This window comes from Callithrix jacchus, chromosome 4 (assembly GCF_049354715.1).
Source record: "Callithrix jacchus isolate 240 chromosome 4, calJac240_pri, whole genome shotgun sequence".
NCBI classification, from domain to species: domain Eukaryota; kingdom Metazoa; phylum Chordata; class Mammalia; order Primates; family Cebidae; genus Callithrix; species Callithrix jacchus.
In genome coordinates, this window is record NC_133505.1 from 159065523 (window position 1) to 159089170 (window position 23648).

Consider the following 23648-nt stretch of genomic DNA (forward strand, 5'->3'; position numbering starts at 1 on the left):
AAAGTCTGTGTCTGTGGTCAGCAACACAGAAGCTTTGATTGGCTGACCAGGGAGGTGGACTAGATGTTAGCAGGGCACATGCTGGTCTCTTGTTGGCCTCTCGTCCCTTAGGGGCCTGCCCTGCCCATCCCATAGTCTGTGTTCTTTAGCCAAGAAGAAAGAGCAGTGACAGGTGAGGGTGGCCCAGTGCACAGGGGAGTGGGGGCAGCAGCAATTTGAGGGCCGTGACCTGAGACAGGAGAGAGTGCTATGTTGAAGACAAACATCAGGGATATCATTCTAGATGGACACAATTACAAACGACCCACAGGAAACCAAGCAGTAAGTGCTAGAAAGGAAGATTCTGTGGACACGCTGGGTAGGCCACTGATAGTATACTGAATGGAAGCAACGGAATGGTTTAAACATTTACCACTTTTTCCATTTTTCTCTGTTTTCATTTGAACATTCCTTAGAACACGTTTGGAGATGCAGGACAAGAAGGGAAAAGGAAGACAAAAGGCAGTGGCAATGAATCAAAGAGGTTGAGTTGGGCATACAATCATTGCATAAAATACATTGTGAATATTTTTTACAACAAGATCTTGAAAACCATTTAGTTATATACCAGCTAATCCAGAATTTGGCACACACAGGCAAGTTTGCTTAAGTTACAATAATGCAGATAAAATAAATTTTAAAGATCTCAGAAAATAATTAAATGCAAACAACATCCGGCACTGTTTCGGGATGATGTTTCCATTTGCTCATTTTTCAGTTTTCTCAAATTACAAAGAAGATTAAGGATGTGTTAAAATACTTCCTCACCTGAAGATTGTCTACCTGAACTTGCACAGCTTCTAAGGAGCCAGTGAGCAGACGGAATCGGGAAAGAGAATATCTGGCCTCCATGAGGTAACTGTTTATCTCGTCAAAAGCTGCTTTGTGATTACTCCATTGGTCAAGCACTGATTTCAACAGTATCTGTAATTGTCCAACCTTTTGGAAAGACAAACATTGCTTATAATTTCATAATGTCTAGAATGATGGAATATATATTCCATTGATGGGAAAATATTACCATCTAAGAACTCCATCATGGTTTCAGGTGCCATAAACAAACTAAAACTAAATAAAAAAGATTTAAAATGTAAAATGTATCAACTTTGAAATTGACGCCCTTCACACTTTTAAATATTCAGTTCTAAGTGGAAACGCTTAAAAGGGCAACTGATATATATACATATTTTTTTAAGTCACAAGAGGTTGATACTTTTAATAAAACAGTTTAAGAATTGTATTAAATGAGTGTTTCATATGCATTAACTCATTTAATCCTCATAAGAAACTTATGAGATAGGTATCATCATTATCCCCATTTTATAGATGAGGAAACTGAGACACTAAGAGGTAATGAAAATTACCCAAGATTATACTGTTAGAATGTGAGAGATATCAATTTTATTCTAGGTAGTCAGGTCCCAGAAAATGAAATTTATCTATATCAATACCCATATCTATCTAACGTGTGTGCCTATGTGTGCGTGTATGCGCGCGCATGCACACACACACACACACACACACACTCTGAGATAATTATCTTAAAAGAAAACATCTAAGATAGTCTTTCCTCATACTTTTTTATCTCTATCAGAAAAGTGTTTAGTTTGGTCTGTATCACTTAGATACAGATATCCACTTTGTATATCTTTCCCCAGGCAGGAGACAGATGTTTGAGAATTATCTAACACCATGCGAATGGATGAGATTATTAAGAGAGTAATGTTTAAAATAAAGGCTTATTCTAGAAAACACCAGAAACTAGACTTAAAAAAAAAAGAGGTTAATGAAGTGGACTTAAAAGTACAAAGTGGCCAGGTGCAGTGGCTCATGCCTGTAATCCCAGCACTTTGGGAGGCTGAGGCAGGCGGATCACCTGAGGTCAGGAGTTCTACACCAGCCTGACCAATGTGGGGAAATCCTATCTCTACTAAAAATACAAAATTAGCTGGGTATGGTGGTGCATGCCTGCAGTCCCAGCTACTCCGGAGGCTGAGGCAGGAGAATCACTTGAACCCAGGAGGCAGAGACTGTGGAGAGCCGAGATCGTGCCATTGCACTCCAGCCTGAGCAACAAAAGTAAAACTCCATCTCAAAAAAAAAAAAAAAAAAAAAAAGGTAAAAAGACATAATGTATAGATTCAATTTACTCCGTTAGTTTAGGAAAACCAAAACCCAGAGTTTGGACAGTGCTGGCAAACACAGTCTTGGAGCTGGCTCTCTGTGAGCAATATTACCATTTGATCTAAATTCGCCCAGGTTTGGCCCAGTTCTCGCAGTGTGCTCATGACAACGCCAGAGACGTCTTCTTTCTTGTTCTGAATCAAAGCAAGTCCATTCTGCTCAATTTTCTCTACTTCTTTTTCTTTTGCTTTAATCAAATCTTCCAGATCCTGAAAGATTTAAAAAATAGTCACTTTAAATTGTTCTATTATGAAACTCTGGGGTGCACTGAAATTGAGCCATTACAGTTTCATGTCCTAAAAATCTTTTACTAATCCAAAAAGCTTATCTCTTTTAGAAGAGTTACTCTACGGAAGTACTTCTTCCTATTCTCAAATGCAAAAAAAAAAAAAAAAGTCATCTTTTTACACATAGCAAATTAGTCTAACTTTAAAAAAGTACAGTTTGATAATCTACCAGGTAAGGAAATGGTACTATGTAATTTTCTCAAGAGGCTGTGAGGAAAGAAATACATGTCAGAGACTGTAATATTATTTATATTATTAAGTTCATATATGTTAGTATTCAAAAAGTTACACTGCCTACCCCATAGGAAGAAAGGTGATAGGAAGGTAGTCTGGGCCCTAGTATCTGAGATTTAGTTACATTTCTACTACTATAAAGCTGTGTCACTTTGGGCAGGTGAGAAATTTCTCCTGGGTCTCAATTTCTTCAGATAGGAAATCAGCAGACTGATTTCAAATGGGAAAAGGTCATCTCTATGGTCTTCTCTCTCTAAAATACTCTGAATTCTACGTAATTCTGAAAGGTGTTGGGCTTCTTTGATGAGTCAAATCCTCATTTTCTTTGGGATATGCATTCATAATTGTCAGTATAAAATGTTCAAGAATGAAAAGCAAAATGAAAGAAATACCTGGAGTTCATACTGAACCTGTATCATAACCTATTTTAATGCCCTCCAAAAATTTGAGAAGCCCAGTGAAGCAGGCTGAGACTGCTATCAACATTTTACAAATAAATAAATTGAAAATCAAGTCATCCAAACTGTCTTGGGTCAAATAGCTGTAAAGGCCAGAGAGTGGATTAGAACCCAGTCTTTTGAGCCTATGGACTCCCAGCCTGATGCCAGAAGGGAGTCAGCTGAACCTTAAACTGTGGAAGGAATATAAATCCCATATTGGAGTCACATGACAAGCCAGGCATTAAGGCATGGTTACGGTCCCATATTCAGAAGTATACCCTCGGAACTAAAAATAGATTTGTAGTTCTTGGAGATTAGAATGGAGCAAATTCCAAAATACTTTAACTCTGGCCAATATATCAATTGTATAAAACATATTTTCATTCTTCTCATGATCCAAACATGGGTATTAAGACTGGAATTGGGTAGTGCTGCTGCTAAGGTGCTAATGAGGATTCCAGTCTCTGCTGTATTAATATCAAATGTCATGCCTCTTTCAAAATTATTTTGCCTCTTTTATTTCTGTTTTTATTGTGGTTCAACCTGTTAATCTGTCTCTACCTCATTTTGAAAATAGAAATAAGGAGGCATTTTCTGTTTACTCCAAAGGGAAAAAATTAGATAAATATATATAAAATATATTTTAAGCTGTCAAAAACTAGCTAAATGTAAGATATTATTTTATTTGGCCATTTGGGAATGTGCCATGCTTCAGTGCAAATTTATTTATTTTTCTCTATTGAATTCTCATGAAGCTATTTTTATCTTGGTGAATTAAACTCACGCATTTGGCAGCTTGAGATCATTTTTGTTTTTCATATTCTTCTCTTATTTCCACTCTGAAATTTTTGTCAATATTTTGACAGCTTTGATAATAACCAGAGAATAAATATAGTGATTACTGAGGTTACAGCTCCTTTGTGTTGTATAGAAAATATAATTAATTTACGATTTAGGACTTTTCTTTTTATTTCTGTAAAGAGATTAAAAGACCAGAAACATTCTTTCCAATATGTTTTTAATATGATTCTAAAATTCAACCACTAGAAATTAAGTTTATCCTCATTTTTCTACGATGTTAACTTTTTCTCAGTGAGCAATGTTAAATGAATGTTCCATTGCTTACACACTACTTCAAACATGTCCTGCACATGTAGCTTGGCATAAGAGCAAAATCCAGGAGGGAAACAGGGCTGCAATATATATTTTGTTAAAAAAAAAAAAGGTCAGGGGGGGCGGGAGCGGTGGCTCAAGCCTGTAATCCCAGCACTTTGGGAGGCCGAGACGGGTGGATCACAAGGTCAAGAGATTGAGACCATCCTGGTCAACAAGGTGAAACCCCATCTCTACTGAAACTACAAAAAATTAGCTGGGCATGGCGGCGTGTGCCTCTTATCCCAGCTACTCAGGAGGCTGAGGCGGGAGAATTGCCTGAACCCAGGAGGCGGAGGTTGTGGTGAGCCAAGATCGCGCCATTGCACTCCAGCCTGGGTAACAAGAGCGAGACTCCGTCCCAAAAAAAAAAAAAAAAAGGTGTGTTTCCCTTGCTTAATTAAGAGATGATTCTGTTTCTCATCAAAAAGGGGAAAGATCAAACCTACCATTTTTTGAAATAATAAAACATTCTTAACTTGGATTAATTCATAAATATCAGTTTTATGTTAGTTTAAATTAATAAATCACCTCTAAAAGACTGGGAAAATACTCAAGATTTTTTAGACAAAATAAAGCTGGAATCCTGTCACCAATTTAAGTATACTGGCTTGAATTTCACACTTTGGTCCAAAAAAGCAATTTATCAAAAATGACAATTATATCAAGACTGGTAGTATAGCCAAATAGAACCTGCCAGTTAGGCCACTGTGATTTACTTGTGATGTCCCAAAATAATTATATGGGCTACTTTCATTTTGTCTTTTGTTTCAGAGAAATGGCTTTTCATTTGAAATCATGAATTGGCATCAATACAGAGTTCCTTAAACCACACTTTAAGCTTTCCCTCCTGACACTGTCTGACCTGACTCTCCAAAAGACTAAAACTTAGGTCCTACAGGCAGTAAAGCGTCATCAAGCTGCTGCTGTATTTTCCAGATGGTAAGGGGTCTCCCTGTTAAATAGAAGACAAGAACAGGAAAAGAAACAAAATGGAAAATGGCAGAATAAGCTATGTTAAACAGAAAATACTAAGAAAGAGAAAAAGATGCTAAGAGAGAAAAAGCAAAGTATGGAAGAAAAGGATTGGGGAAAAAAAAGAAAATGCAAATGATATTAATGTAGTATTTTAGTCCTTCCACAGTAAAGTTGATCACAGCCATGCAATGAGAAGGCACTCACTTTGCTAACTGTAATACTCAGAATGACCTTTCAAAATCAACGGATATATTTTAACTCAGGAACTCAGTAAAAGCTATGACATTTTTTCCTCAAAAATAAAAAGCTGAAACTCTGGCTTACTTGTCGATTTTAGAATTTATGGCCTAAATTAGAAATTCTACTGGCAGGGCCGGGCGCGGTGGCTCAAGCCTGTAATCCCAGCACTTTGGGAGGCCGAGGCGGGTGGATCACAAGGTCAACAGATCGAGACCATCCTGGTCAACACGGTGAAACCCCGTCTCTACTAAAAATACAAAAAATTAGCTGGGCACGGTGGCGCGTGCCTGTAGTCCCAGCTACTCAGGAAGCTGAGGCAGGAGAATTGCCTGAACCCAGGAGGCGGAGGTTGCGGTGAGCCAAGATCGCGCCATTGCACTCCAGCCTGGGCAACAAGAGCAAAACTCCGTCTCAAAAAAAAAAAAAAAAGAAAAGAAATTCTACTGGCCTCTGGAAAATTGGAAATGCAATCAGACTAGCTGATAGTTCTTCATCTTCAATCTTCAAGCACCCATTTTCTGATGCAAGGTGTTTTTTTAAACTAAAATTTTTAAAAATTATTATTATTTTAAGGTATTTCTCTATATGATGTTTTTCTTTATCAATTTTATGCAGTCTCAAAATGGTAATCCATTAGGTGGGGAGCCAGCACTGTTCTTCCCTTTCAAAACCGAAAAGTTTTGGTTTGGTTAAGTGCTTAAATATATCCCTCTTTATATGTGTTCCAAACAGAAAACATGCTGGTTGGAAGAGGGATCATTACCAAAGTCCTTTCTTTCTGAAACCCGGAATAGAAAAACAAGATTTGCAGAGAGAAGCTTTTCTGTATAATTACTTCACTGTTGAGTTTTCAATTGTTTTTAGGAAACACTGTAAGAGAACTGTCATCATCTGTAACATCGTAAGAATTCATAAATTATTTTCAAAAATCTTATTACAGCATTAACTGCAATAGCTCATTTTTCTTTTGGGTACACAAGAAGACCTATGGAAAGACTGTGTGTCCCTGAGTCACTGAAAAACATTTGAAATGTTACTGCTTCACCTGAACCTTCAATCTTTGTCCCTCACAGTAAAGGAAGCACACTCTGTATACTTCCCCATGTGACAAAATAGGAAGTAAATGGGTACTTCCTATTAATTAATAATAGGGTATTGATTAATAATAATTAATAGGAAGTCTGTTGTGAAGCGCTTGCTCAGAGGAGGTGAATGGAAATCCAACCAAGCTTCTAGTGCTAACTTCCATTTACAGGAAATACAGAGGAGAGAAGAACAAATGAAACAACATTATAAGGACATTCATAAGTCAGTCCTGAACATGGCACCCATCAGCAGCTTCTGTGACATTCATAAGTCAGTCCTGAACATGGCACCCATCAGCAGCTTCTGTGACATTCATAAACGGTCTTAACAAATTCAAAAGACTTCAGAGATTTAACAAGCAAATATAGCATATAAATATTGTTTGCATCCTAATTTTGAATAAGTTAACTTAAAAAGGACATTTTAAAAGTGAGGAAATAGGATTATGGGTTGAACATAAAATAATTATTACACTTTTGGTGGTGATAATACTATGGATGCATTAAGAAAATGTTTTTCAAAGATATATATTGTAGTATGTAAGAATAAAGCGACATGATGTCTGGTATTTGTATTTACTGTGAAATCCATTTTAAAAAAAGGTGTTGTTATTTTTTTTTTTTGGAAACAGGGTCTTGCTTTGTCACCCAGGCTGGAGTACAATGGTGCAAACACAGCTCACTGCAGCCTTGATCTCCTGAACTTAAGCAATCCTCCCTTCTCAGCCCCCTGAGTAGCTGGGATTACAGTTGCAGTACTACCACATCTGGCTGATTTTTTATAGTTGTTTGGAGAGGCAGAGTTTCACCATGTTGTCCAGGCTGCAAATCTTGGTAATTATTAAATCTGATGCTTGGAATATAGCATTTCTCTCTACTTATGAGTATGTTTGAAAATTTTCATAATTTCAAGTTTTTAAAAACAAGTGAAGAAATCTAATGTAAAAAAAAACTCTATAAACTCACAGAATCAGAAAAATTTGTTACTAAGTGCAACTTTAAAAAAAATATTTAACTTGCAACTCTCAAGGCCTACAAACACATTAGCACATGGCATGAAATTGTGAGATAGTGCGTGTTAGCCACTTGGACAAGTTACCTGACAGTCTTTCAGTGCATTTTGAACAGAAGCCTGATCTCCAATTCGATGCTGTTGTTTTAGTCTCTTTTCCTGGGTTTCAAACCATGTTTTCAGACATTGTACATTATTTTCATATTCTGACCAAGATTCCAATAAGCCTTCCAACAGCTGGATCTGAATAAACACAATAAAATGAAATTTGCAAATTTATTTTATTAAAATCAAATCATTGGCATGCTAATTACTCTAGCCTGTATTTCCTACAAATTAAGAATTCTTAAATACAGTTCATTGTATATATGATTTAAAACAGGGGTGTCTAATCTTTTGGCTTCCCTGGGCCACATTGGAAGAAGAAGAATTGTCTTGAGTCACATATGAAATAAACTAACACTAACAATAGCTGATGATCTAAAAAAAAAAATTGTAAAATAAATCTCATAATGTTTTAAGAAAGTTTACAAATTTGTGTTGGGCGACATTCAAAGCTGTCCTAGGCTGCATGCAGGCCACAGGCTGGACAAGCTTGATCTCAAAAATGAATTTCATGAAGTATGAATCAAAGACTGTTACTTATTGGGAAGCAAGAAAGGACTAAAGTCAACTTGAAGCCAAGGCAAAAGAAATTGAGAGACATTTTTAGAAAACTGAAACACCATGAAATATACAAAGAACAGAAGTGTATAAGAGAAAATCAACAGGCTAAAGAAAGTTTAGGGTGATTAACCCTCAGGGATACGGCTATACTACTCATTGAACCCAGTCTTCCTTACAGAGTGTGCCTGTTCTTAGAGTTTTCATGTAAATCTGGACAGCAGCAAGCCACTGGCTTACCTTCTCAGTTACTAGACCTTGCAGGATTTGCCAGCTTTTATTCATTGCTCCAAGTTGCTCAGCAAAATCAGTCTTATCACTACGTTTACTTTCCACATCCTGACTGCTAATTTGTAGCACAGACTGATTCACAAAATCCACTGTCAACTGTTTACAGTTAATGTCTATCTTAAAACCCTAAAAAAAAAGAAGAGAAAATAAGACTATACAATAAAGGTCTCATTATTTTTCCAGGAATTGGAAAACTTTAAGTAACCTCAATATTAATGTTATTACTTCCATAACTCAGTTGAAACGGCACAATTTGTCTGTATTCACACAATGCATTATTTTCAGAAGCTGAATATATATTTGTATATGTTTATATGAACATAAACCTAGATATGTGTATGTGTGTATGTATATACATATTTATGTAGAAGATTTAGAACTAGATAAATTATATAACCTCACTATAAAATATTTATAAATTTATTTTTATAATTTCTATAATTCTTTAAGAACAACACAAAATTATTCAAAATCATTCCTAGTACTAGATATTTCTTCCTATTTCTATAACTGAGAACGTATTTTTCTTGCTCTTGAATACCTATCCGGTCACTGTGAAGGAAACATTCTAAGACTTGATTACTATAATTTGAATTTTTTAGTTCTTTCAAACAAAATGGTCTGAAAATATGAAAAGTTAAAAAGGAAAAATTTTAATTACCTTATATTTCTGAAGATATTCATGAATTGCCTTATAACCTATGGAATTTTTAATATTATCTTCATCCTTCTGAATAACATTTTCCATTAGAGAAATCCAACTCATGACTTCAGAAATGGCATGGCGGGAAGGCAGTTTATCCATCTGGAGCTGTCCAAGTCAGGGATAGAACAAGTCCCAAGTATTAAAATGGAAACCCCAACTTCTGCTAACTTTGAAACCCTACAACAATTCTTAAAGATGTACCAAGAGAGATAATACTCCTAACGACATTTGGAGCTCTTCCCCTATTGAAAGCTTCAAATTAAACATCAGGCAAGTGATGAACAATAATAGTCATTTTATGTTCGCTTGACATCCAATACTGCAAACATTGTATAAACATTAACTAATTAATCAAAACACCAGCAAGAAGAGAATATTATTCTTATTTTATAACTAGTTTTATGAGTTTTAAAAAAATTAACCACAAAACATTCAACAGATGTATTTTATTAATTATCTTGTAAAATCGCTGCATATTATGACTCAGGAATGTTAAAAGAAGAAAGAAAAATACCACACTACAAGCTATCATTTTCTAGATTTTTGGCACTCTAATATTTATTCCTAAGAGCATAGCCAGTTTCCTCAGTCCTTAGCTGAAATTACAGTATTTAGAATTCAAAATCTTACTTAACCATATCACACATTTATGCATATGCTTATTATAATGATTTGGAGGAACAAAAGCAATCATTTAAAATCTCTGTAGATCAACTTCTATGTGGTGCTGAAAGATATAGCAATGAGCATGGGATGGTTCCCGCCTTCTGGGGATGCACAGCTGCTTCTTAGGAGAGATTAGGCATGTACATGAAACACAGCTATCCTGCTTGATACACAGTGATGACTGTCAAAGAGAGATAAAGATAAAATGTTCTGGGATTTCAGGGGAGGTAAGTGTATTTTCAGATAAGAGAAATATTCACATCTACTGAATACCAGTTGCTCTCCTATACATAAGATTTTTTTATATACATTATAAATCTTCATAACCACTCACTTTATGAGAAAAGTATATGTAATGGTCCACGTGTTATCCAGGAGAAAACAGAGTTTAAACAAAGCCAGACAAACATTCCAATACATACACCCACAACCACATACACACATTAAAGAAATCCTTGGAGGAAATGCCATTGGAGTAGGGCTTTGTGGTGTGGCTCACTTTTCACATTAATACAATGGAAGAGAGAAGAGGCCAGGTGTCTCGGACAAAGTTGATTCAAATTTGTGAGCAAAAGCAAATTAATGTACTTTTCTATGTCATATAGCTTAAGTCAATTACTATCCACTAAACCAATCCTTCCTTCTGTACCTGGTGGAGCTTCTCCTGGACGGCTGGAATATTGGTTAGCAGGTCAGTCCACTGGCTATCAATGTGTGACAGCTCAGAGCGCAGTGTGGCTGTGTCCACTTTCTTTAGTCGAAGAAGCTGATTTCCAGTACTCAGCACAGATGATTTCAGGGAAGACTTGGCATCTACTTCTTTAGAAAACTCCTAAAATAAGTAGCAATGTTCACATTAGTATTCAATAGCCAGATCATTCATTAAAAGGAAAGTGACAAATTTAGTGCATGAAACAATTTCCTTTGCATCCTGGAGAGGGGTTATGCTGAGTACTCTCAAAGAAAATGAAAGCAGCATACCCTGGTCCTCGAATAAAAGCAAACTACAAAGCCCCTATCTAAAAACTATGTTAAAGAAGCAATGTTGAGTCATTGAGCCCTATTATTTTGCATAATGATGGACCACACGTAGTCAACATTAAGATACTCTCTGTAGCTTAGTTTATTAAGTATATCCACTGATAGCTGACTTCCTTTCTACTAGTGTATGGATCAGGCCTAACTTACAGGCCCGAATCAAATGCCTTAGATTCACAGACTTACCAGAAAAGCATTTAGATGATCACGGACCATTTCCAGCTCTTGTGGGACTGTCACAGATTGCTGAGTCCAAAATTCTAGCCTGTCTTTTGCAGATTGTAACCAGTGAATTAGATCTGCAGATTCACTTTGATATCTGTAAGCATATTAAGGAGTCTATTAAGTAAACATTTAATCCCTATCTTCCGCTTACTCACGTTATTCACCAATGCCAACAGTTTTAAAACAAGAGGTCTGAAGATTTAGAAGAAAAATCCATGAGGTTGGCACTCTTAACTTTTCTTAATGTTGATACCTTTATCAAGTCTGTCTCTCTGAATTTCTGCTTGCCTGTCTTTGAGCTGGGTATAAAAATATCTTTCTCCTACTCCTTCACATTGATGCTACTTAAAAAATATTAGATGATAATTATAAAAAGTCCTTTGAAATAAAGTTGGCTTAGACATAGACTCTGTCATTATGTAAAAAATCATCTCTCCGTGCCCCCTGAATGGTTCCCATTGCCTTTGAGAAGCCTCCACTTCTCAATCCAAGTTTTCTCTTTCTCTCCCTCTCAGGCTTTACTGCGAGCTCTCAGATACAGTCATTAGGCAAGGGAGGGTGAAACTCAAAGTAAGGTGCCTTATACACCTGCCTCCCTGCTCACTTTTAATTATATGTTTATATGATTATACAAGAATCCAAGGTGGGGACTTTCTGTTTATCTTTATTTTCCAAACTATATAGTAAGTTCCTAGAGGAGTCATATCATTTTCAAGTTAATATGTACTTGCCTTATTTATTTACTTATTTTTGAGACAGGGTCTTGTTCTATCCACTAGGCTGGAATACAATATCATGATCATGGCTCACTGCAGCCTTGACCTCCCAGGCTGAAGCAATCCTCCTGCTTCAGCCTCTTCAATGGCAGAGACCACAGGCATGTGCCACCATACCTAGTACTTTAAAAAATTTTTTTATAGAGATTGGGGTCTTACTGTGTTGCCCAGGGTGAATGAGCCTCAAGCAATCCTTCCTCCTGCATTGGCCTCCCCAAGTGATGAGATTTCAGTTTGAGCCATCATCCCCCACCCTCACTAGCCTTAATGCAATGCAGCACTTATCTAAAAATATACAAAACAGTCATGTGTTACCTGGTCCAGTGTTTCAATATTGTTTCCAATCTGTGAAGTTCCTTAGACACCTTGTTGGTGTTACTTAGCCAGTGCTCTCCAAGTTGATTTAGTTGGCTTTCTAGATCTGAGCAGGTGATGGATATCAGAAGTCGTTTCCCATCATCTAATACTTGATATAATTTGGGCTGGTATTCATTAAGGCTAGATTTTAAATGCTAAAATGATTGAAATTATGGAGTTAAAAGTTTGGATATGCAATTTTTGTTTTTAAGAATTATAATTTCTCTGGTACCTACAATGTTCTCATTACCTGTTGTTATTCAAACTTAAACTATACTCACTCAAGTAATATTGAAAAGTTTAAGATGTTTCATCTACATTTAAGTATAGATGGTCTCCTTGTGTTATTTTTTTTTGGTAGTGATGTTAGGTGGATTTAAAACTGCCAATTGTCATTATTTTGAGAATAGTGTGACATCAGCATAAACTACAGAAAACGCTTGGTGGAGGCTGAATTTTCAAAAAGAGCTCTCATTAAAAAGAAAGACTTTTAATAATGTTCTACTACAACAGAAACACTATCTGCTCTTAATGTCAATAACTTGAAAGAAAAGTAGGAGTACTAATAACTGATTGCAAGTTTGTTTACATTCTGTTAAAACTATTAGTAAGTTTCTAAAGGCAATGTGGTGGCTTGTAACACTAACCTGGTAGAGTGTTATACGGTCAATAAGCCTGTCCTCATTCTCCTCCACCAGACCCACGCTTGGGATGCTGCTTTCCACCACCTCCAGCTGTCTGCTGAGCTCCTGCTGGTCCTCATCCAGATGAGACCACGTCTAGAAACACAACATTAGTCTGTGAGCTAAAAAAAATCCCTCATTAGGGAAAGACATTCTTCCTTGTGTGCAGAATCTGTGCTTGACGGATTCTCCTTTAAGTTATGTCCAAGATGTTTGTGTTGGGGCTTGCCCCGGGAAGCAAATATGGCTTTGAAGCAAGTAATCAGATGGTGACCCTTTAAAGCACTGTGAATGGGCTCTGGCATCTGCCACTAGCCTTTTTACGACTGTAAGTTACTAAACTCTGTACCTCTTTTCCATATATTAAAATGGGGACAATAATAGCTATCTTCTCCATTATGAGGATTAAATGGAATAATGTATGCAGTGTACCTGGTATCTGGTATGCACTTTTTTTTTTAAGATGTGCTCTCACTCTGTTGCCCAGGCTGGAGTACAGTGGCACAACTATACTGTAGTGGATGACTACAGACTTGAACTCCTGGGCCCAAGGGATCCTCCTGCCTCATCCTCCCAAGTAGCACCACAGGTGCATGCTATCACATCAGGCTAATTAAAAAAAAAATTTGCAGCAAACAACATTGCCACGTATGTACCTATGCAACAATCCTGCATGACCTGTACATGTATCCCAGAACCTAACGTACAATTTGAAAATAAAAAATAAATAAAAAGTTTTGTAGGAATAGGGGTCTCACTATGTTGTCCAGGCTGGTCTCTAGCTCCTGGCATCAAGAGATCCTCCTGCTTCAGCCTCCCAAAGTGCTAGGATTACAGGCATGAGCCACCACATCTAGCCCAGGTAGGCATGGTTTTATTCTTTACCACAGTAAAAATTAACACAAGTAAACAAAACACATTAGATTTGCAAAAGAAACAGATATTTATAAATATGTATATATAGTCTATATATTCTATGAAAGAAAAATACCAAATCACTTATTCCTAAGTTCAGACTTTTATTTTATTTTAAACTAGAAAAACTTTTTAAAAACAATCAGTGGAAGTCTTTTCCAATAATTTACACCATGAGTCAGCAGTTTCTCAGCGTGAGTATGCTCCATTTACTGTGCAGTTGAAGTGGCAACAAGGCGCAATAGTAGAAACCCATGCTTTTTAAATACACTTACCAAATACCTGCTGCCAGGTACTTTGAATGCCTAGGGATCTAGGAGTAAATAAAACAGACAAAAACCCAGGCAATAATAAACAACAAACCAAAAACAAGCAATAAGCTTTACAGTATAATAGAGTTCTTCCACTGTGGAAGAATGAAACACGGGGAACAAGCAACACAGGAGCCGTAGGAAAAGTGCAGTCCTGAGCCTGAGGGCACAGCTAGTTCTGAAGTTATATGAGGCAAACCGCATGGATCGATACGTCTTGCACTGAAGGTCCATGTTGCAAGAGGAAATGTGCAGCACAGAAGATATGACATCAATGGTCTCACCTCTAGAATGTACTCCAGCTCCACACCCCTCTTGTGAGCCCGTTTCAGTACAGCAGAAGCCTGAGCCATCAGCTCTGTATGGAATTGGGTTTCCTTTTGGACTGCAAAGCTGATTATCTTTCTGAAGAGTGTTTCAGTCAAGATCATATGAGATTCCAGGCCCTGAAAGTATTCCTGCAATTTTTCAGGGAGAAAGAAGTCAGAAACTCATTCACATACTATGTTAGAATCAAAATTGGTTTCGTGCCCCGGGTGCAGTGGCTCACGCCTATAATCCCAGCACCTGGGGAGGCTGAAGTGAGCAGATCATCTGAGGCCAAGAGCTTGAGACCAGCCTGGCCAACGGGGTGGAATCCATCTCTACTAAAAATACAAAAATTAGCTGGGCATGGTGGCGGGCACCTGTAATCTCAGCTACTCAGGAGGCTGAGGCACAAGAATCACTTGAACTTGGGAGGCAGAGGTTGCAGTGAGCTGAGATCATGCCACTGCACTTCTGCCTGGGTGACAGAGCAAGACTCCATCTCAAAAACAAATCAAAACAAAACATTGCTTTAAACATGAAAGCTGACAGAACTCAATTAATGTATGAGCAATACCCTCTTACTCCCACTGGCCTCCCCAGTCCAGGCACTTGTCACTGTCTACAGAGAAGGGAGCTCTAGTCTCCTAATCGGCCTCTCCAGCCTCTCCACTCAAGTGCATTCTATACCCGGCTATGCTGCACACACAGTGCTCCCAAAACAAAGATCTTCACGTGTGCCAGCTACAGAGAAAACTCCTCTGCCCTCGTAATACCTCATCCATGTGCAATCTCCCTTCCTTACTCTCCTGGCACGGCCTCTCACCTCCATCTACCTCTGTGTGTTTTGGACACACTAGCTCCCCTTCCCCTCCTTTGGCCTCTGCTTCTACTCTGTTCTCAAGATGTTCTCACTTGACACTTTGAATGACTTTCCTTGCTCCATGGCTGGCCTTAAGCTCTACTTTCTGAGCTTCTAGAATGTTTGTTGTGCTCATTCCATGTTGTCAACCACAGCTTTATAGGCACTGACTGATATTAAAGATTTGTTTGTTTTCCTTGTATTATATCTAAACATAACAGAACTATAGGCCTTGTGCCATCCTACAAATGTTTTTGAAATGTTACTGTTCATGTATAGTAGACCCTGGAGGAAGGAGATGGAGTTTATCCCATTTCTGGTTCCCAGTACCACGACAGAATGGAAGAACTGAAAACTGATAGTAACAGTTAACATTAATTGCGTGCTTTCTGTTTACTAGGCACTCCATAAATACTCTACCTGACTAATCTCATTCTCATAACAACTCTCCTACCTGTATGAGATAGGGAATTTTGCTTCCAGTTTTACAGATGAGAACACTGAGACCCCCCACTCTATGCACGTTGCCTAGCATCACATAGCTGGTCATGGCAGAGCTTGGGTTTGAACCTGTGGCTTCATCTGTACTTCTCATCAACACTGCAGAACTCTCTCTCAGAAAATGCGCTGGTAAGTAGAAGCTACAGTTATTATTTTAAACCAACAATGATCAAATCACAGAGTCCTAAAGTTGGAAGAGACTTTGAAGTTCATCTAGCTCAGCATGCAATGAAAGCTGAGATTCCTTTTACAAGCCCATCTCCCCTGAAAGCCTTGGCTGGACTTCTCATAGCCAGAAGGGCTGTCTGCTCAATGGCAGCTTACTCCTTTTTGAGTTCTTTTTCTATTGAGGTTTATTTCCCTGTTATTTATACTCATTGATCCTAGTTTCCCCTCTGGAATAACTCAGAATAATCTTTTATTGCCATGGTCAACAATTTGAGAAACACCAGCTGTGAACTTTAAAGCAATGTTTTCAAAGTCAAATGATAAGGCTTTAATAAATCATAAAGCTTTGGACAAAAACGTCTGGGAAAAAATAGGAAGAACAATTCGAAAAAGAGAAAAACGAATCCACCTTTACAAGCCACCAGAGAGGTACACAGTGGTAGAAGATTTAAACTTCTATAACCCAGTGGGATTTTTTTAGTATCCCTACAGGAAATTCCCATAGTCTAAAAGGCTGTGTGTACACACACGCACGCGTGTGTGTGTGTGTGTGTGTGTGTGAAGTAGGCATTCTTTTACTATGGAGTAGTGTCCAACCTGAACTTGGCTGTGGCATACAATGATGGAATGATTTCAGGCCTCCTAACTTTGATTACATAGTAAATGGCCTTGCTGTTCCCAGGGAGAAAGTCTGAGGTCTACAGCAACCAGAGGAGCATATGTGAAGGGTCAGAGGATCTAAACGATGCATGTAAAAGACACCAACCCAACCCTGGAGCTGATCAGACAGCTGTGCATTTCTAGGGGAGAGCAAGGAGTCCTTGACCAGGACAAGGGAGGGTAGAGAGAGCATCTAGGACCAGGTGGACAAATGGGCAAAAAGGAAACCCAGGGAAAGTGGGAGTGAAGAATGAAAGTGGGCTCCTTTGAAGAGAGGCTCTGAGTTTTCCTTTGACTTCAGCTCATCTAGGGAGAAAGCCCGGCTAATAATACTAGTAAGGGACTGATAAGTAAAATTACAGGTAAGTTATTTTTTTTTTAATTTACAAAATTATAGAAACATATCCTCTATAATTTCTTCATGCTACTGAAAGCCAGTGGGCTTACATATACACTTTTTGACCATTTTAAAGAATAACTTATACAAATAAGAACTCATAAAAGACTGAGAATATTAGGTTTTACTAAATATGTATCAGGCTTTGAGAGAATGCTTTCTAACTACATTTTTTTTTCTCTCTCTCTCTCTTTTGTTTTGTACCTTATGTTTGTCAAGTAGTTGTTGGATTTCCTCTTTGGAAGACACAATGATTTTCTGGTCTCCTGCCATCTTCTCCTGACCAGTTTCTAGCAGGTCAGCCAGATCTTGGAGGGCCCTCTCATACTGACTCTTGAGTGTAAGGTTCTGGTTCAGACCACTCCGCCGGGAGCCAATGGTCATCATCAGTTCATCATACATGTCCTAAGAAGCAGAGACCACAAGACTCACTCTCAATTCAAATTCTGGCAACTTTAGAAAAGAATATCAACGTACCAGGCCCAACAGCCAACCGAGAAAACACCTTCAGGGATGCACCTTATGGAAATGTTCTGCCTGCAGGCTGTCTGCTTGTCTTTCCTATGAGCCTTACTTTGAAAACACGTCTCACAAAAAAATAACCTCTGGACCTTTATTCTCATGCCTAGGATATATTTGTTCACAGTGTCTTGATACTTGGTGGTTCTAGTTCTTTCATTAATCTTATCTGGTATGCTTATCTTTTTGTTTTAAATTTCATTTTACTTTTATCTGACAATGAGGCACAATGGAGAAACTGAAAAAAACTGAATTCATAAAAATTTACTTACGAAGTCAATGGGTGAAAGGACAAAATAAATATTCAATAAATAATGTGGAAACAAATCAACTCTGAAGAAAAGTAGAGTCTTGTCTCATGTCACATACTGAAATGCAATTTAGATTGATCACAAAATAAAAATTTACCAAGTTAAAATATGAAAGAAAATAAATACGTGTCTATAAAAAATAAGCTTAATATTTTAAGATTTAAAAGGACACGCAAAAGTGTTTCCTAGAAATGACATATGAGGTAGATTGGACAACTGTTTTCTCGGGGTATCAATGGTTTGTGATGAGATGTGGGGTAAAACTGTTGAAAAACTGTCCGTGTGGCTGAGGGACATGCCATAGAAAATGTAATTCCCATTTTTCTAGAGTTCTCAATATTCATATAATTTTAGAGCAATTGAATATAGTATCCTTAACATTTTCCTGCTAAATAACAATCATATTTGGGACTATCCCTCAAACAAAGAGCTAGAGAAACAGGGGAGTTTAATGTGAGCAGGAAGAGTTTCAAACTGAAGAAGGCAATATTTTTGCCAAATGTGGTGGAGTAAATAACTATTTAAACTGGAAAGGCATTTTAGGAGATGATGACACACCAAACACAAAATTTATTTGAGGCATATGGACCTGATTAATGTATCGCATTAAGGTTTAGCAGGCCAAAATGCTTCAATCTGGAAAAGTTCAGTTTTAATGCCTATTTACGGCTATGACATTTGACTCTACACCTGATGCTTAAGTGCTGTCGGAAAACTGTCTAAAAAAGTACAAAGTGGAGGTGGTGGGCTTATGACATCATGAAATGTTAGACAAAGGAGAGATACAGTTAAAATAAAAATGTTCTCTTTATAAGGTCTATTTTATTTTCTCAAAGAAAGAACTCACATCCCTGTAACGGACTGAGGTTACTAATTCTCAATCGTTCTGCAGACAGAGAAAATCTAACTCATGTGTCTGTGTGACTGTACACAATTATACGCAATTTCTTCTTGATTGAACGTAACTGCATTGCCTAACTGATGCTAAATTTTGCTGGGCTAATATCTGAGTATCTTCCTCCTACCCCAATATCAGATACTTGCCTAAACGTCAGATCTAGGAAAGGAGATTAACCCAAAGTGTTATTCTCTATTCCTGAAGGATGACAAGAAGTCTGTTTAGATTTCAACTACCTTCTAGTTTAATTTTTGTTGTTGTTCTAGGACTGAAATAATGTATCTATTCCATTCAAACATGTATGGACGATACACTATAGTTTTTGCCTTAGGAAAAAAACACTTTCTAAAAAGTATTACCTTGATTATTTGCTTTTAAAATAATATTTGAAAATATTTTAAAATTTTTCTAGGTAGGATTGATAATCATTATATTTTCTATAGTAGAAAGTAATATGCTACAACTAAACTATACTGCAATGTTTAACCGTGAGAATAATAATAAAGTAACTGTCAGAAAAAATATGACTCTTGGAAGCATAAAAACAACTCATTTCATTGCAGTAAATATGCTAAGCTTCAGAAAATGTTCTAAGAGTTACTGGGCAGAAAGGTTAGGAACTAAATGGCATGAGTTGTATTCGGAAAGTCAGGAAAAACAGAGAAAGTGATTTTTTTCTCAGCTTCAAGTTTGATGTACCCCTGCAGGTGAACACTACTGGTTGAAGTCTGCACCTGGAGCTTGGAGAGTTCTTGCATGGACGGCTGCTCGATCTGTAACTTGTCACCACGTCTCTTTAATTCAATGATTCCTGCATCCAATTCTTTGAGTCCATCTTCAGCCTGTTGTATTGCCTATGTAAGATTCAAGACATTTTATTAAAATGCCTATGAACAGTTTCCCCACGGAAGATTGTGGTTATCGTGTCTCATCCTGTGTTCCTCCTCTCCACATAAAACGTTCTCAATATATACAAGAGGAATCATCTCAATAAAACAAACAAACCAAAAGCCATGGTTAGAGGCTATATAGAAAAGAGAGAAGGGCCCCTTTTTATAGTATAGAGCAGTTATCTTACAGATAATGAGGCAGGAGAAACTCAGGGTAGAGGGCTGAGAAATGGCTGTCTTGCTTAAACAAAAAAGGGAGTTTTTGAAAAGAAACACCTAGGAAAAAAGAGCATGATTTAGGATGTATTTAAAAAAAAAAACATTTGCCTGAGATCTAGGGGACCATGTTCTGCTGTCCTTGAAACATAGTTGTGAGCATCTTTGAAGAGAGATTTAGTGAGGCAACAAAAAATATGCTACAGCATGGTCAAGGAATCTGTGCTCCTTGTTGTGAAGTGGAAAATCAATCAGTCAACAAGTATTCAAGTGGCTGCTATTGCTAAGCCTTGTCTTCCCAGTGTGAGGTCTGTAGAAGCAGAATGAGATCTCATCCGGTCCTTCAAGGAGCTGAGGTTCTGGTTAGGAAGCCAAAGTAAACAGAAAACAAAGCAAAGCTGAATATAAGTAAGTACTAAGCTCGATAATGCAACTCATCCCCATTAGTGGAGATCAGAGAAGGGAGATACCAGACCTCGAATCCTGGAGCAGTCTAAGCAGGCGTTTGGAAAAATGGCAACAGAGGTTGTCCCTGAAGGATGACAAAAACAAGACTCCAGATGGCAGATGAAACATATGTATCCAATGTTCTCTTTCTTGAAAACCCCCTACAGCCAGAATGAATATTCTGTTTGCTTGTTTTTTGGCATATTTCCCCCCATAAATCTAAAAGGACAAGGAAACAGAAAAGAAAACAATGTCAGCGTTGGGAGCTAGAATTCAAAAGGATACATGATAATTGACTTAGGAAACATGAGGAAGCTGAATCCTAAACCAGCACTGGATCTCCACCACCCAATTCAGGGCAACAGAAATCTATGGACCGCTGGGTGAAGTGACCTTGGGTGCTAAGTATGGAGGGTGAGTGAAGAGTTGCTTTAGGACAGTTAACCCATAGATGTCCCTTCCTAGCCTATACTCCCTTTTCCTTCCTAGGTAAAAGAATGAAAGTTTGTTTTCTGGAGAGGGCAAAACAGATGAAGGGGCACTGGACATAGCTGTGAGTTTGAGTGCTGACTGAAAACAAGGGAGGAAATAACTGGATGCTCCCTGAATCCTGAATGTGGGGCCCCCCGAGTTTTCTCTCCCTGGGGCAAGAAGTGCCACAGCCAGAGCTTTAGTCTCCAGACAGGAGAAGGAAAAATATCTGAAACCACCAATAAGACAGGCCTAATAATTTGACAGAAGATTTCTTAAACAAACAAATGGTCCATAGAGACCATCCTGCAGTAAGTCCTGAAATTGTCATGTTCTATCCACACACAGAGTTCCCCTTCATCTGTGCAGTTCTCTATCCTAAATCTAAACAAACAACAAAGGATTTCAATATGCCTTTTGATGACATGAGAGATGGGGACTAACAGAAGCAAACAAATAAAAGCAAGCTGGAGGAAAACAGATTATACAGGAAAAATAGAACTTCCTTAAATACCCAGAAAATGTATACATGATAATGTAGTCATTTAAAAAATCAAAAATACTATTAAAAAGATCATTCAGAGAACCAAAATGAGCTCTGGGACAGCAAATACATGAGAGCAGAGATGCAAAACTCAGCATGAGAGTCTGGAGTTGAAATCGAGGAAGTTTCTCAGAAAGTAGAGCAAAAAGACAAAGAGAGAACGGTCTCTTGGGAAGAGAATTCAAGGATTGGACCAGAGAATGCAACATCCGACAAGAAGGAGTCCTCCAGAAAAGAAGAAGGTAAAATGGAGGAAAGAAACGTATTAAATAAATCATTGAAAAGTTTCCAGAACAGAAAGATGAGAGCTGCCAAATCAGAAGAGCCCTTTGAGCTCCTAGTCCAGGGGATAAAAATAGATCCTGCCCAAGGCATGTGATTGTGAAATTTCAGGGCACTGGGGACCTTTGGGAATTAGAATGTTTTTAGATTCCTCAAGACAACACTGGGAGCTAGAAAACAATGGAGAAAGAGCTTTGAAACTCCGAAACAATTCATATCCAACAAATAACATAAAAAGAGCAAAGCCATCAATAAAGTGAGAGCATGGTATATGAACATTTTCAGACACACATCTGGAAAAATACATTTATCATGCACCCTTTCTCAGAAAGGACGTGCACTAACCAAACAAGGAAGTCGTGCAGTAAAGAGAAAGACTTGGGACTCAGAAAAGAGAAGATCCAACACAGGACCTCATGATGGTGGTGAAGGGAGATCCAAGAAGACAACTGTGCACCGAGCTTATGAGGCAAGAGAACTGCTCTGCATTGGAACAGCATGAATCAAGAGATGACTATATTGAGTGAGGTGTGTCTTCCCCTGTACACTTTGCTGTTATTGCCTTTTTAATCCAAGTTGGGTAGGCATGGAATTAGCACGTTAATTAGCTGCTTTCCATTTATTCAAAGAAAAAATCTAATTATTTCTTTATCTGTGACAGTTAGTTATATAGGTCAAAAATTAGTAAAAACTGTTATTTGTAAATTAGTAAATATAAGTAAAAATGTTACTTGTAAATTAGTAAAAAAAAAGTCACGTATCTTATAAGTCATATTAGAAATTTAAGGCAAGACATCACTAGTTTCTACAGTCTTTTTTGGAATCACACATACATTATAAGCCAAGGGGGAAAAAAAGTTACCTTCATGTGGAAGATACGACAGGAAAAAAATGATTTGTAATATGGTGGGGGGGGGAATGAGAAATCTCTTTAAAGAGTAGATGAAATTATGGTCAAGAAAAATGCACAGTTGGATGCAGTGGCTCACACCTGTAATACCAACACTTTGGGAGGCTGAGGTGGGAGAACTGCTTAAGCCTAGGAGTTCAAGACCAGCCCAGGCAACAAAGTGAGACCCCCATCTCCATATTACAAATATATACATACACATATATTTTTTAAATAATTAAATGAAAAGAAAAGCACACACATATAATTTTGCAAACTATTTTGGGAGGTGTTTTTTAACAGACACACACACACACACACACACACACACACACACACAGTATGTCAGATGATTCTCTATAGTCTATCCATAGATTTGTGGGAAGTCTACTAAAATTAAATCAGAAAATTCTATTAAAATACTTACTTTTCATAATTACATAGCTTATGACACAGGAGATACTCTAATATCCCTCCCATTTCTTCTCTCCTCCCCATTTTCATGCCATCAGGCCAGTTTGGGTCATTCTTTCTCTTCAGTGTAGTTATATGAAGCCGTATGACGGATCTCCTGTTGCCTAACCCATGCACTGTCATGTAAACGATCCAGAAGCAGGATCTAGAACTGTGATTCATTTTACCTGCAAACATCTCCTACAACTTTCCATGGCTGGGGTCTCCCAGCTGAGTCTAAACACCCAAAGTGTACACAATCTACCAGGATGAATCACTACATCTTTCATTTATATTCAACCACATTCATTTTCCGTTTTTGTTGTAGCATGTACACAAACAAAAATTGAAAATGAATGTTGCTGAATTTAATTGTGGTTTATAATAAATAAATTGCTTATAATTTATAAATAAATATACATACATCTATGCTGCATGTTATTTTTTAAGCAAATGAGGCATGTAATCAATAAAGTGTATAGACTACTAGTTTATAAAGTCCAAAGCCTCTGTATATAATAGGCCCCACAAACTGCCTGAAATGTATACACC

The 23648-nt window shown here is 37.6% G+C and overlaps 1 protein-coding gene across 35 annotated transcripts in view; it reads right to left on the reverse strand.

Annotated features, from left to right (window-relative positions):
• Window positions 1-23648, reverse strand: part of SYNE1 (spectrin repeat containing nuclear envelope protein 1) — a 518696-nt gene that overhangs the window by 102508 nt on the left and 392540 nt on the right. For all 35 annotated transcript variants that reach the window (XM_078370315.1, XM_035297742.3, XM_035297743.3 and 32 more), the window contains 12 exons: window positions 19639-19758; window positions 17381-17581; window positions 14567-14740; window positions 13021-13152; window positions 12332-12528; window positions 11202-11334; window positions 10627-10809; window positions 9267-9416; window positions 8555-8731; window positions 7739-7894; window positions 2277-2432; window positions 808-978 (listed from right to left, as the gene is read on the reverse strand). In XM_078370315.1, the coding sequence (XP_078226441.1) occupies window positions 808-978; window positions 2277-2432; window positions 7739-7894; window positions 8555-8731; window positions 9267-9416; window positions 10627-10809; window positions 11202-11334; window positions 12332-12528; window positions 13021-13152; window positions 14567-14740; window positions 17381-17581; window positions 19639-19758 (1950 nt within the window). The remainder of the gene's footprint in view (window positions 1-807; window positions 979-2276; window positions 2433-7738; window positions 7895-8554; window positions 8732-9266; window positions 9417-10626; window positions 10810-11201; window positions 11335-12331; window positions 12529-13020; window positions 13153-14566; window positions 14741-17380; window positions 17582-19638; window positions 19759-23648) is intronic.